Source organism: Natator depressus, chromosome 2 (assembly GCF_965152275.1).
Source record: "Natator depressus isolate rNatDep1 chromosome 2, rNatDep2.hap1, whole genome shotgun sequence".
In the NCBI taxonomy this organism is placed as follows: domain Eukaryota; kingdom Metazoa; phylum Chordata; order Testudines; family Cheloniidae; genus Natator; species Natator depressus.
This window is the reverse complement of record NC_134235.1, coordinates 87,074,808-87,087,397: the sequence shown is the minus strand read 5'-3', so window position 1 is coordinate 87,087,397 and position 12,590 is coordinate 87,074,808. Positions and strand designations below refer to the sequence as shown.

At 41.9% G+C, this 12,590-nt stretch overlaps 1 protein-coding gene across 1 annotated transcript in view; it reads right to left on the bottom strand.

Annotated features, from left to right (window-relative positions):
* RAB31 (RAB31, member RAS oncogene family) overlaps positions 1 to 12,590 on the bottom strand; it is a 100,936-nt gene that overhangs the window by 16,015 nt on the left and 72,331 nt on the right. Inside the window, exons 4-5 of the mRNA XM_074944645.1 lie at positions 5,013 to 5,084; positions 3,647 to 3,753 (exon numbers count right to left, since the gene is read on the bottom strand). Coding sequence (XP_074800746.1) covers positions 3,647 to 3,753; positions 5,013 to 5,084 — 179 coding nt within the window. The remainder of the gene's footprint in view (positions 1 to 3,646; positions 3,754 to 5,012; positions 5,085 to 12,590) is intronic.

Below are 12,590 nucleotides of genomic sequence, written 5' to 3'. Positions count from 1 at the left end.
AAAAAAATCATAAACACAGCCTAGATAGAAATGATTTAACATGTTTTGATTCTATAAAAAACATACTTTTGGTGGTGGTGGTGGTGGTTTCTATCTAGCTGTTCACATTCAAATATCAAGATATCAATCTGAATCGTTGATAAGGATTTTGGGGCCTGGTGCCAAGACCAAGTTTTGAAGACTAATAGACTTTAAGGTCAGAAGGGACCATCATGATCATCTAGTCTGACCTCCTGCACATGGCACGCCACCGAACCTCACCCACCCACAGAAAAGAAATGATCTTTAACTGCTATCCATCTTTTTTTTCCCTCCCAATTGACAAAAATGCATGAGAAGAATTGCATAAAACATTAGCAAAAGCACATCCAGCTCTGAAGATTCAGCCCACAAACAGGATTGTCCAAAGTGAACACACAAACAGGATGGTTTTTGGCTATTGTAAATGAAGTTGGATTGAAAGGATCACATGTTTAGCTGTTTATAAGTGGCAGCAGATTGTGGTTGATTTTAACAGAAACATGCAAGCCACTTGTTTCCATAGTGGAAACAAGAATCTTAGGGCCAGATTCTCCAGTCCACAAAGGTTAGTTTGTGCCACATAAATGGTGCAAAGAGGCTTTAAAACAGCTAGTGACAGCCAGTGGAGAATTCCCCTTGTGTAAGGAACTCTCCACTTGTGGAAAGCAGGTGGATACAGCTCTGCCTTCTCCTATGCCAGCTCCCCCAGCCATGGTGTAAGGGGAGAGGGCATGGAGGAGAGGATGCTCCACTATGCTTGATCCTACACCGACATAAGGTCTGTCAGTTGCTTCTTTCTACAATGATAATCTGGGTGTCAGTATTGCAATGACTTTACTTTGTCCAGAATATGAGAGTTTGTTCCTCAAGCAATTTATTCTAAGCGAAGAGGTGAGTAAACATAAACTAAGTGGGAGCAAGAGTCAAGAGATGAGCAGAGACTTAGAAGGAAGTTGAGAAGGTTTGGACTTAGGAGCCCTGGAGAGAGAATACCTGTTTTGAAAGATGTTGACTAAACTGTTTGCAGTTAAAAAAACCTCAGCATATACAGTTTAAAGCTTCTAAAAATATTTATTTAAATAGAAAATGTTTTGTATAGACAGCGTAAAGGGCCTGAATGTAAAGCTTGGGATTTCCTGACCTGGCATTTGGAGTACTCCAGAGAACCAAAATTTCAGAAGGTATCTCAATTTTTAGAGAGGAAAACCCAGTATCAGTGGAAGGTTTTGGCCTTTGGTATCTATATTACCCCAAAAATTTAACAGTGGTTTTGTCACTGGTGGGCAAAGCAGCTCATTTATTTAAACAACATTCTGATCTGAGCTCTTTCAACAGAGATTCTGTGATTGTGTCCAGGTTATTATCCATCAATCAGAGGGCAGAAATTCCAATATAAAATATTTTTAAAAAACAAACCCACTCTAAATTCTAAAGCCAATAACAAAATTGTAAAGATTTTAATAAAAATCTCCTTTCTCAAAGACAATATTCCCTGGAAGCCAGAGGGAGGGAATTTATTTCAGCGAAGTGCCAAGAACTGTTGATGGCCACATAATAATAATACAAAGAATAACCACATGTGTTTTGGATGTCTTGATTCTAGGTTGGCAGCTAGCACCTATATATTAGAGATCTGTAAAAAAGAAATAAAACAAAACAAACCACCACCACAGAAGGGTAACGTGGTCATTGTTAGAAGTACCAGAGGAAACTATATTAGCCCTTTGCTAGTGGAAGTCAAATCTGTTCCTCTATTTTTCCCCAGTCATTTCTTCCCTTATTAGCTCCTGTGGTAATGGAGACAGATGAATCAAGATGAGTGGAACTTTGTTCAGCCTGTCCTCTTTTGCCTCCATTCACATTTGCCATAACAATGGCTGATAGACTCTAGTGTCTGGCAGACCATTTCTGGCAAAGTAACTGGTAAAAATTCCATAAAGATAAATAGAGCTGCCAAAAGTAATGTAGAAATAGCAGGTTGCTCATGTGTGCTCTCATTAGTTATATTATATTTTTTAAATCCCCTTGCACACAAGTATTTGTATTTTCTATTCAGTGGAATTAATGTGATAGATTGATACATATATTTTACCTTAAGCCATTTCTAATGAAGTAAACCTTAAGACTAAAACACGAAAGACTAAAACCCCACCCCGCACAGCGTTTACCTAGAGCGGCTCCGGCCCGGCGCGCACCGGGGGCAGGGCAGGCTCCCTTCCTGCCCTGCCCCCACGCTGCACCAGGAAGCAGCTGGGACCTGGGGGGTGGGGGGGGAGGCACAGGGGTCTGTGTGTTGCCCTGGCTGCTCCTCTAGGTACCTCCCCCAAAGCTCCCATTGGCCGCAGTTCCTCATTCCCGGCCAATGGGAGCTTTGGGGGAGGTACCTGGAGGCGCGGCCAGGGCAACACACAGACCCCCGTGCCCCACCCCACCCCCAGGTCCCAGCTGCTTCCCGGAGCGGCGTGGGGGCAGGGCAGGCTCCCAAACTCCTCCTGCAGCTGAACCCCCTGCCCTGAGCCCCCTGCCGCACCCCACACCCCTCCTGCACCCCGACCCCCTTCCCTGAGCCCCCTGCCGCACCCCACACCCCTCCTGCACCCTGACCTCTGCCCTGAGCCCCCTGCTGCACCCGGCACCCTGACCCCCTGCCCTGTGCCCCCGGCTATACCCCACACCCCTCCTGCACCCCAACCCCCTGCTCTGAGCCCCCTGATACACCCTGCACCCCTCCTGCACCCCCTGGGGGCAGGGAGGGGGCGGAGTTGGGGTGGGGATTTCAGGGAAGGGGTTGGAACGGGGGCAGGGAAGGGGTGGGAAGAGGCGGGGCAGGGGCGGGGCCTCATGGAAGGGGTGGAGTGGGGGCGAGGCAGCTGGTGGAGGGGTGGTCAGTGGTGCGGCCCTCGGGCCAATGTACTAGTCCTCACATGGCCCTCGTGGTCATTTGAGTTTGAGACCCCTGCTCTAAGGAGAGTCCTTCTCCTCACACCTAGGACATAAGTCCGTTATTTGAGGATAGTAAGAGCCCTTATGTTCTTGCAAATGTATTTTCTGCAATAAGGCTATCATCCTGCATCTGGCATTAACCCTTCATTTGATTAAAACACAGAATTTCTAGCACTCCAGCGTTAATCAAGCACTTTTGAGCTACGCATGTGGTATACATTGGAACTAGTTATAGTACAACAGAATGAAAAGTCCCATATTTTATCCATCAGTGTAACGTGCCAGAGCCTGCAGCAGCATGCACAGAAACAACATCTGACATCCCGCAATTCTGGTCAAAGCAGTGGAAGTGCAACAAAAAAGGGAGTTCAGAGTAAAATATTTTGGAGGATGTGATGCTGCTGTTAGTCGGACCTGATCCTGAATAATTGAAATCAAAGATATTGATTTCAGTGGGGGCCTCCACCATGAGTAGCAGTAGGGTTTTGGTTGGATGTATTCCTGGAGGTTTCATCGCATGACATAATCTTTAATTAAAGATTAATCTCTTAATTCCTGGAGACTCCAGGATAATCCTGGAGGGTTGGCAACCCTAACTACAGATGACGATACAAACATGGTTGTATGAGGGAGGAAAGCAGTGCATACCAAACAGCATTCTAATACCAAATAGATACATTACCTGAGATCAGAAAGATCACATTTGTTTCCAGCGATGGCCATGACAATATTTTCAGGACCATGTTCTTTTAATTCTTTTACCCATTTCTTCAAAGTATGAAATGAATCCTAAACCGAATACATAAAGAAACATCTAGCAGGATCTCCTTGACAGACACAGTCATTTTTTTGAAGTTACAGGAAGGGCACACAGAAAGCCGTCATGTGACAATGATTTCCAGGGCTCTCATTAAAAGGCATGACTGATGTTACTGAACCTCAGACTTATTAACTGCATTAATCCATCAAGCCAAATTTTCTCCTCAGAAATGCATGTGTAGCTTCTGCTGAGATCAATGGGAGTTGTGCATGAACCTCTGAGGGAAGAGTATGGCCTAGCATTTGGGATATAAGGTACATCCCACAATACTATGCAATACTTGAATATTAACCTTACAGAGAATGAAAGTTGCTGCACAGACATTCTGAATAAGGATGACTCAGGACTAAGTTCCACCTTCACAAGGTCTACAGACTTTCTGACCAATTATGAGTCATTTCAGTTAAAAATTACAACCTATGGGACTGCTATGCAGCCATGACCAGTGTCAGTTAGGGTTGCCAAATTTGGTTGGACATATTCCTGGAGGTCTTATCATATGACATAATCATTAATTAAAGATTAATCTTTAATTCCTGGAGACTCAAGGACAATCTTGGACGGTTGGCAACCCTAATGCAGCAACACTAATGCACTGGTGAACAGAGCCAGGCCTTCAGTGCTAAAAGTAAATCATTCAATTGGCAGGAGAGAAGAAACAGATAAGTAAAATATTGCAACCATTCATCCACTAATGCTTATTCTATAACTCAGCTTCCATCATCTGGGATTTCTTTTAAAATCAAAATTTTATTCTTTGAATTTTAAGAGTAGCAATTTCTCATTAGGGCAGGGCAAGGATCTGCAGCTGGATGACATGTGAACAGGGCTACTTTATCAGCTGAAAATACACTTCCATTTCAATTAATAATGTTGAGCCAAAGATTATTTCATTGCTTTGTTTCAAAGTAAAGCAACCCTAGAAGAATTCAGCTCTCAGACTGCAAATGCAAGCTTGTAGCCACATTTTTAAAAGATTAATTTCCAGTTTATAAAATAGTTGATGTTTTTTCGTAGTAGAAATTAGATATGGGAAAAATCCAGTAGGTCATCTTGTCCATCTCAAAGAGGCAAATTCAGAATTTTCCCCTGCAGTATAATTTCCGGAGTTTTGTTTAGTCCATTTTTAAATGACTCAGGGAATGGCGCTTCCACCACAGCTTTGCCAATACATTAAGCCATTAACCAAACTATATATTATATAGGAATTGCAAACAGAAAGCTTTACCTGTTTTGTGATATCATATACTATAACAGCTGCTGCTGATCCTCGGTAGTACATTGGTGCCAAGGAATGAAACTGTTAAAAGACCAACAAAACATCATAAATCAATTAAAGTTTTGCATGGTGCCAGGTCACAAAGACATGCCATGATTGCATCATATTCTTTCATCAGAGAGAGAGTGAGCTTCTTGAACGTTTGCCCAGTTTTAGTTTCAATCAGACCTCTAAAAAGGGCTGTTCTTTATTCTGTTGGACTCATACAATTAGCACATTGAGTTCTACATATTTTTCTTGCCGTGTTTTGGGTTCTTTTGTTTTTTTTGTTTTTTGAAGCATAGTACATGATCGGTGTGAAAAAGGCTTTGGGGAGAAATTCAAGAACATAAGAACAGCCATACTGGGTCAGACCAATGGTCTGTCTAGTCCAGTATTCTCTCTTCCAACAGTGGCCAATGCCAGGTGCTCCAGAGAAAATGAACAGAACAGGCAATCACTGAGTGATCCATCCCTGTCGTCCACTTCCAGCCTCTGGCAATCAGAAGCTAGGGACACACAGAGCATGGGGTTGCATCCCTGACCATCTTCGCTAACAGCCACTGATGGACCTATTCTCCAGGAACTTATCTAGTCGTTTTTTAGACCCAGTTATACTTTTGGCCTTCGCAACATCCTCAGTAATGAGTTCTACAAGTTAATTGTTCATTGTGTGAAGTACTTCCTTTTGTTTGTTTTAAACCTGCTGCCTATTAATTTTATTTGGTGACCCTGGTTCTTGTGTTATGAGAAAGAGTAAACAACACTCCCTTATTCACTTTCTCCACCCCATTCACAATTTTATAGACCTCTATCATATTACCTCGTAGTCATCTCTTTTCTAAAATGACAAATCCCAATCTTTTTAATCTCTCCTCATATGGAAGCTATTCCATACCCCTAATCATTTTTGATGTCCTTCTCTGTACCTTTTCCAATTCTAATATATCTTTTTTGAGATGAGGTGACCAGAACTGCAAGCAGTATTCCAGGTGCGAGTGTACCATGGTATTATGATATTTTCTGTCTTATTATCTATCCCTTTCCTAATGGTTCCTAACATTCTGTTAGATTTTTTGACTCTTGCTACACATACAGCAGATGTTTTCAGAGAACTATTCACGACGACTCCAAGATCTTTCTTGTGTGGTGACTGCTAATTTAGATCCCATTATTTGGTATGTATAGTTGGGATTATGTTTTCCACTGTGCATTACTTTGCATTTATCAACATTTAATTTCATCTGCCATTTTGTTGGCCACTCACCCAGTTTTGTGAGACCCCTTTGTAACTCTTCGCAGTCTGCTTTGGACTTAACTATCTTGAGTAATTTTGTATTGTCTGCAAACTTTGCCACCTCACTCTTTACCCCCTTTTCCAAATCATTTATGAGTATGTTGAACAGCACTGGTCCCAGTACAGATATTGGGGGGACACCACTATTTGCCTCTCTCCATTGTGAAAACTGACCATTTCTTCCTACCCTTTGTTTTCTTTCTTTTAACCAGTTACTGATCCATGAGAGGATCTTCTCTCTTATCCCATGACTGTTTACTTTGTTTAAGAGCCTTTGGTGAGGGACTTTGTCAAAGACTTTCTGAAAGTCCAAGTATTCTACATCCACTGGATCACCCTTTTCCACAAGTTTGTTGACCACCTCAAAGGGATGATTTCCCTTTACAAAAGCCATATTGACTCTTCCCCCAACAAATTGTGTTCATTTATGTGTCATGATTACTCTGTTCTTTACCAAATTCAACCAATTTGCCTGGTGTTGAAGTTAGGCTTACAAGCCTGTAATTGCCAGGATCACCTTTGGAGCCTTTTTTTTTTTTTAAATGGTGTCACATTAGCTATTATTCTCTAGTCATCTGGTACAGAAGCTGATTTAAATGATTGGTTACATACCACACTTAGTAGTTCTGCAAATTCATATTTAAGTTCCTTCAGAACTCTTGGGTGAATACCATCTGGTCTTGATGACTTATTACTGTTTAATTTACCAATTTATTCCAAAACTTCCTCTTGATACCTTAATCTGGGAAAGTTCCTGAGATTTGTCACCTAAAAAGAATGGTGCAGGTGTGGAAATCTCCCTCAATCCTCTATAGCGAAGACTGAGGCAAATAATTCATTTAGCTTCTCTGCAATGGCCTTATCTTCGAGTGCTCCATTAGCACCTCGATCAACCAGTGGCCCCACTGATTGTTTGGCAGGCTTCCTGCTTCTGATGTACTTAAAACATTTGTGGCTTTGAACCTTTGTCTAATTACTTTTCAAATTCTTTTTTGGCCTTCCTAATTATACTTTTACACTTGACTAGTTTATGCTCCTTTCTATTTTCCTCAGTAGGATTTAACTTCCAATTTGTAAAGGACCTTTTTGCTTCTAACCCATCTTTTTTTGGTCCTCTTACTCTGTTTGTTAATTTGGGGTATACATTTAATTTGAGCCTCTATTATGCTGTTTTTTAAAAGTTTCCATGCAGACTTTAGTGACTATACCTTTTAATTTCCATTTATCTAGCTTCCTCATTTTTGTGTAGATCCCCTCCCTAAAGTTCAGTGCTATTGTGGTGGGCTTCTTCGGTGTCTCTTCCCCCCACCCCCCAAGAATGTTAAATTTAATTAAATTACAGTTTAATTTAGACTTAAATGGAGTATAGGATTTATACTGGCAGTTCACAAAGGTGTGAATTCAAGTTATGGCCAACAGCATTCAACCCTGGAACTAAGCATGAATAAAAAACATTTACAAGTCATTCCTATAAAAATAATAAATCTAAATGTATAGTTTATCATAAAATTGTAAATAGCTGACATACAGTCATCTTGCACTGCATCTATATTTAGAAGATACAAGTTCTTTTAAATTTAATTTCATTTCACTACAGCTTTAATTTCAAGGAACAGCTTTTTTAAAAGAAAGGATAAAAATGATTACTATAAAATTGCTGTACAAAAACAGCTACACTTTTATTTGTTTACAAGAGTAAACACAACATAGCTGGTTTAGAATTTAAACTTATGCTAGTACAGAGAAAGGAAGCCTTTTTGCTTATTCACCTAAGACTGATTCTTATATATAACTAAAATAATCTTCCTTGAAAAATTTGTTCAGTCTTTTTAATCTCATTGTAGCCACAAAATAATGTATTATTTAATTATCCAGCATCATCTTGCAAATTACTGCTTGTTCACTCTCCCAGGTGAGTAATTTTTTTGACATACAAGTAAGACACATCTTTATGATCAACATGCATCATGGTCAAGGGCAGACAAACCAATTTTGTGCCTTGACTGGAAAATTTGCAAGGTTAATATAATACAAAGGTTTTGTTACGGGGCAAGGCCAGATGGCTATAGAAAAGTAGTGGGAGATTGATATATTAGCTCCAAGCTAAACAAATCCCTGGTACCAGGATAAGTTAAATGGCAGCTGCTCCAGGTCAATTAAGACACCTGGGGCCAATTAAGCACTTTCCAGAAGGCAGGGAGAATGCTAGGGGACACCTGAAGCCAATCAGGTACAGTCTGAAACTAGTTAAAAGCCTCGCAGTCAGTCAGGTAGGGGTGGATGTTAGGAGCTGTGGGAGGAAGCTGTGCTGTTGGAGAGACTGAGCAGTACACACCATATCAGGCACAAGGACTGAGGCCCTGAGGTAAGGGTGAAGTGGAGCTTGAGGAAGTAGGGGCTGCTGTGGGGAAGTAGCCCAGGGAATAGTACGTGTCATATTTCTAAAAGGTCAGGTACCATAGCTGATACTATTAGGGTCCCTGGGCTGGAGCCTGGAGTAGAGGGTGGGCCTGAGCTTTCCCCTTTGCCCCCCAACCCGATTAATCACTGAGACTGGGAGACAACAGAGACTGTGCAAGGGAGGATAGCTTCTCCTCCACCTCCCTTGCGGGCTTCTGATGAAAATGGCTCAGTAGACTGTGACCCTTGTCTCTAGAGAGAGAAGGGTTACATGGAGGGTCACAGTGAGCCTCTGAAGCTAGCAAAATCTGCCAGGAAATGTGGGACCCATGGAGACAAGGACAGAGTTTTGTTGCAGTGTATATAACACTTTAAAAACACACAAGAGGACAAGAAGGTCTGATCTTTCCAGTTTCCTGTGTCTTGTATCATTTACACTTCTAAAAATCTGAGTAGAGAGGAAGTATTGTCCAATGGTTCAGGCACAGGCCCAGACTGTGAAAGAGCTAGGTTCAATTCCCATGACTTCCAGCGTGGCTTTGGGTAAGTCACTTTGTCTGTGCCTCAGCTTCCCATCTGTAAAATGGGGATAAGAACAGGGATAAGAGCACTTTCCTACCTCACAGGGGTGTTGTGAGGATAAATAAGTTAAAGATTGCAAAGCGCTTTGAGATCTATTGATGAAAAGCACTATATAAGAAAAAGGTACTATTAGTAGGATAGATCTGGTTGGGAATTTTTTGATGAAATGTTTTTTTCAAACACCAATTTGTCAAAACCAAAACTTTTTGCAGGAACATATTGGTTTTCGTACAAAGGTTTCTCAGGTTCAGCATAACCTTTCTTGGGGGGTGGAAAGAGAGATGGCGAGAGAAATCCTAAAATAGTCAATAGTCCAGTGGCTTAGGCACTCTCCTGGTTCTCACACATTCCAGGGGAGTATCCTAACCACTGTGCTATTGGCTATTTTGGGTTAGTGGGGCTTCGATTTTTTTTTTTTTTTAAATTGGTGAAAAAAAGCCTCAAAAGGTCTCCATTTCATTTAGATGCAGAACAAAAACAAATTGTGAATTTTTTCACAAATGGAACTTGTTTTCCAGCCAGCCCTAGCTCAGAGTTGAAGTAAAATTTTGATTTGGTAAGATTTTATATTCTCTTTGCAAAGTTGTAACCAACTAAACCATGTTCAAGGCAGTGGAGGATCAGGCCCAAATTCTGTGCCCAAAGATTTTCCAATCTGATACAACATACTCTCATCTTCCCTCCAGACACCTGTAACAGATTGGATTTGTTTTCATGTTTAATTCAGTATCTCCCCTCCACAATTTTCATTTTCTTGACACTGCTGCAGAATTTCCAGTCTGTTTGTTTTTTCCCATGAAAAAACACTAGAGCATCTCAGAAACTAGGGGGGCATTGTTGCAGAATGTAGGTCCAACCTGTCAGAGAATACACAAGGCCTTGTTGGTCTGAACCCTTGTAGAAACTCTACATGTCTATATACATGCTGATTCATTTTTATCTAGATAACAAAATATGCATAAGCTTGGAAACAGTTCTTTGCTAGTAATCAGTACACTAATTTCAGAAGCCAGGTAGTTAATCTCAAATGCTTAGCATTCCAGAAAATTAGCCCAGGAGACAAAGCGGGAACCCGGATCATCATTGTCTTTCATAAGTGTCACAAGTCGGTATCTAGGTTGTTCCGCCATCTAACTGCTACATCATCAGAGGTAGCAAGGTGTTGCCGTCCACCCTCCTATCTTCTAATTGTGCACTCCTCCACCACATGTTTGACCGTCTGCATTGTTGCCTCATGGTCACATTGTGGGAAAAAAAGGATGAGCTAAATTTCTGCATTGTAGCAGCTACTGTGGCCATGCCAGTCAGCAGCCCGTTAAGCCTAATCCAGGAGGATATGTTTACTGTCTTTTCATGGCGATCCCTGGGTGAGTGGCATGAAGTGAAATAAAAGTAGATAAAATGCAGAACACAGGCTCAAGTTCTAAATGACAATCAGCCCAAAGAGCTGTCCTCCAGTGAGACCCCTCTCAATGCAGACGCTAGCACTGGGGCCAGTTCTCAAGATCCTGCATTTTAATATTGAGGGATATTGGTGATGAAAAGGGATATCCTCATCCATCTAGCTATAAACTTTGAAGCAAATGAAATCTTGCTTCAGGAGATACACTCCACCGCCAACATGCATCTTTCAGTTCCTGGCTCATGGCTCATCCCCATCACAACCAGTATGGGATGGCATTTTATGTTAGAGAAGGGCTGGCCGCTCTCACCGTATTGACATCTGGTCCGAATGGCATTGTAGAATAGAATGCTATAAAAGATGAATGAGCTTACACTGATTAATGGCCATAAGCCTCCATCAGTTAACTGGTCAACCCCCATGCTGCCCACCTTTCCAGGTCCTTTGACCTATTATGACAACTTCAATTCCTGCCATGTCAACTGGGGATACTCTGACAACAACTCAGATGGACAGAGTCTGATGGAGTGGGCATTAGTCACTGACCTATAACTCCTCTGTGACCCAAAGCAAAGGCCAGGCTTTCACAGTAGCAGATGGCCAACAGGCTTTTCATCCAGCATCTCCTTTTCATCTCATGGACAACCACCACCAGTGATCATAGAGGAGAAGATGCTTAAAGCTTTTTCAAATGCTCACCATTGGCTGTCTTTGATCACCATAGGCCTGTGAATATCAATAACAAATAGTATACAGAAAGCCCTGTGGAATTTTCAGAAAGCTCGGTGGGAGGTCTTTCAAGCAGAACTAGAAATGTCTGTCAACAAACTGGTTGAGCTGGACTTGACATGACCAGCCAATATAAATTATTCCTATCAAGTTTTCTGCAAATTAATTCAGGTAGCTGCTAAGAAATCAATCTGTAGAAGCTATCACTGACCGCATACACCTGGGTGGTCATCAGAAGCAGTTAAACTCTACCAGGAATTTAAATCTGCTGGTAATGAACAGGAGGCTGTTACTAAGAATAACATTCATTCAACTGCTGGATCAAACCCAGTGCACTCGATGGAGAGAGAAAGAGTCACAAACGTGGTCTTTACTCATTCTAGCTGGAAAGCTTAGCAGACCATCAAAAGACTTTCCAGCTTCAGCAAAAAGGAGCAAAAAGTCAGCAAAAAGTCACTGCAAATGTTATCACATCCCAACCAGTGGCTAATGGCCACACACAGAACTTGGATAAGTCTTTCAGTCATGCAATCAAAACTGAGGTTACAGAAAAGTGGTATGCTCTAGTGTGGATTCACACTTGATGCTCCTTTTTCAGACAAAAAGCTGGACACCGCCATAATGCTTTTGAAAATAGAAAGGCTCCACATCTGAATTATATCCATATAGAGGTCCTACTTCACTGAGGCCCAAAAGCTGGCTGCTCTGGTTCTTCAACCAATGTTCCCAGGACAACTGTATCCTACAATTCTGGCACAGAGCATAGGTTGTAGCCATTCTGAAACCAGGAAAACCTATGGCCTGGGAGAGTCTCCAGGATTGACCAGTTGATCGCGATCGACTGGTGACCACTGATTTACAGCATCAAAAGCACTCTTCGGCCTTCACCCTGACACAAAAACTCCTCCCCAGGTTTCTTTCAGGTCAGCCACCATGCTTTCAGGGTATGTCGACACTGCAATTAGACAAGGGTGGCCGTGCCAACTGACTCAGGCTTGCGGGGCTCTGACTAGGGTGACCAGATGTCCTGATTTTAAAGGGACAGTCCTAATTTGGGGGGCTTTTTCTTATATAGGCACCTATTACCCCCCACACCCTCTGTCCTGATTTTTTTACACTTGCCATCTGGTCACCCTAG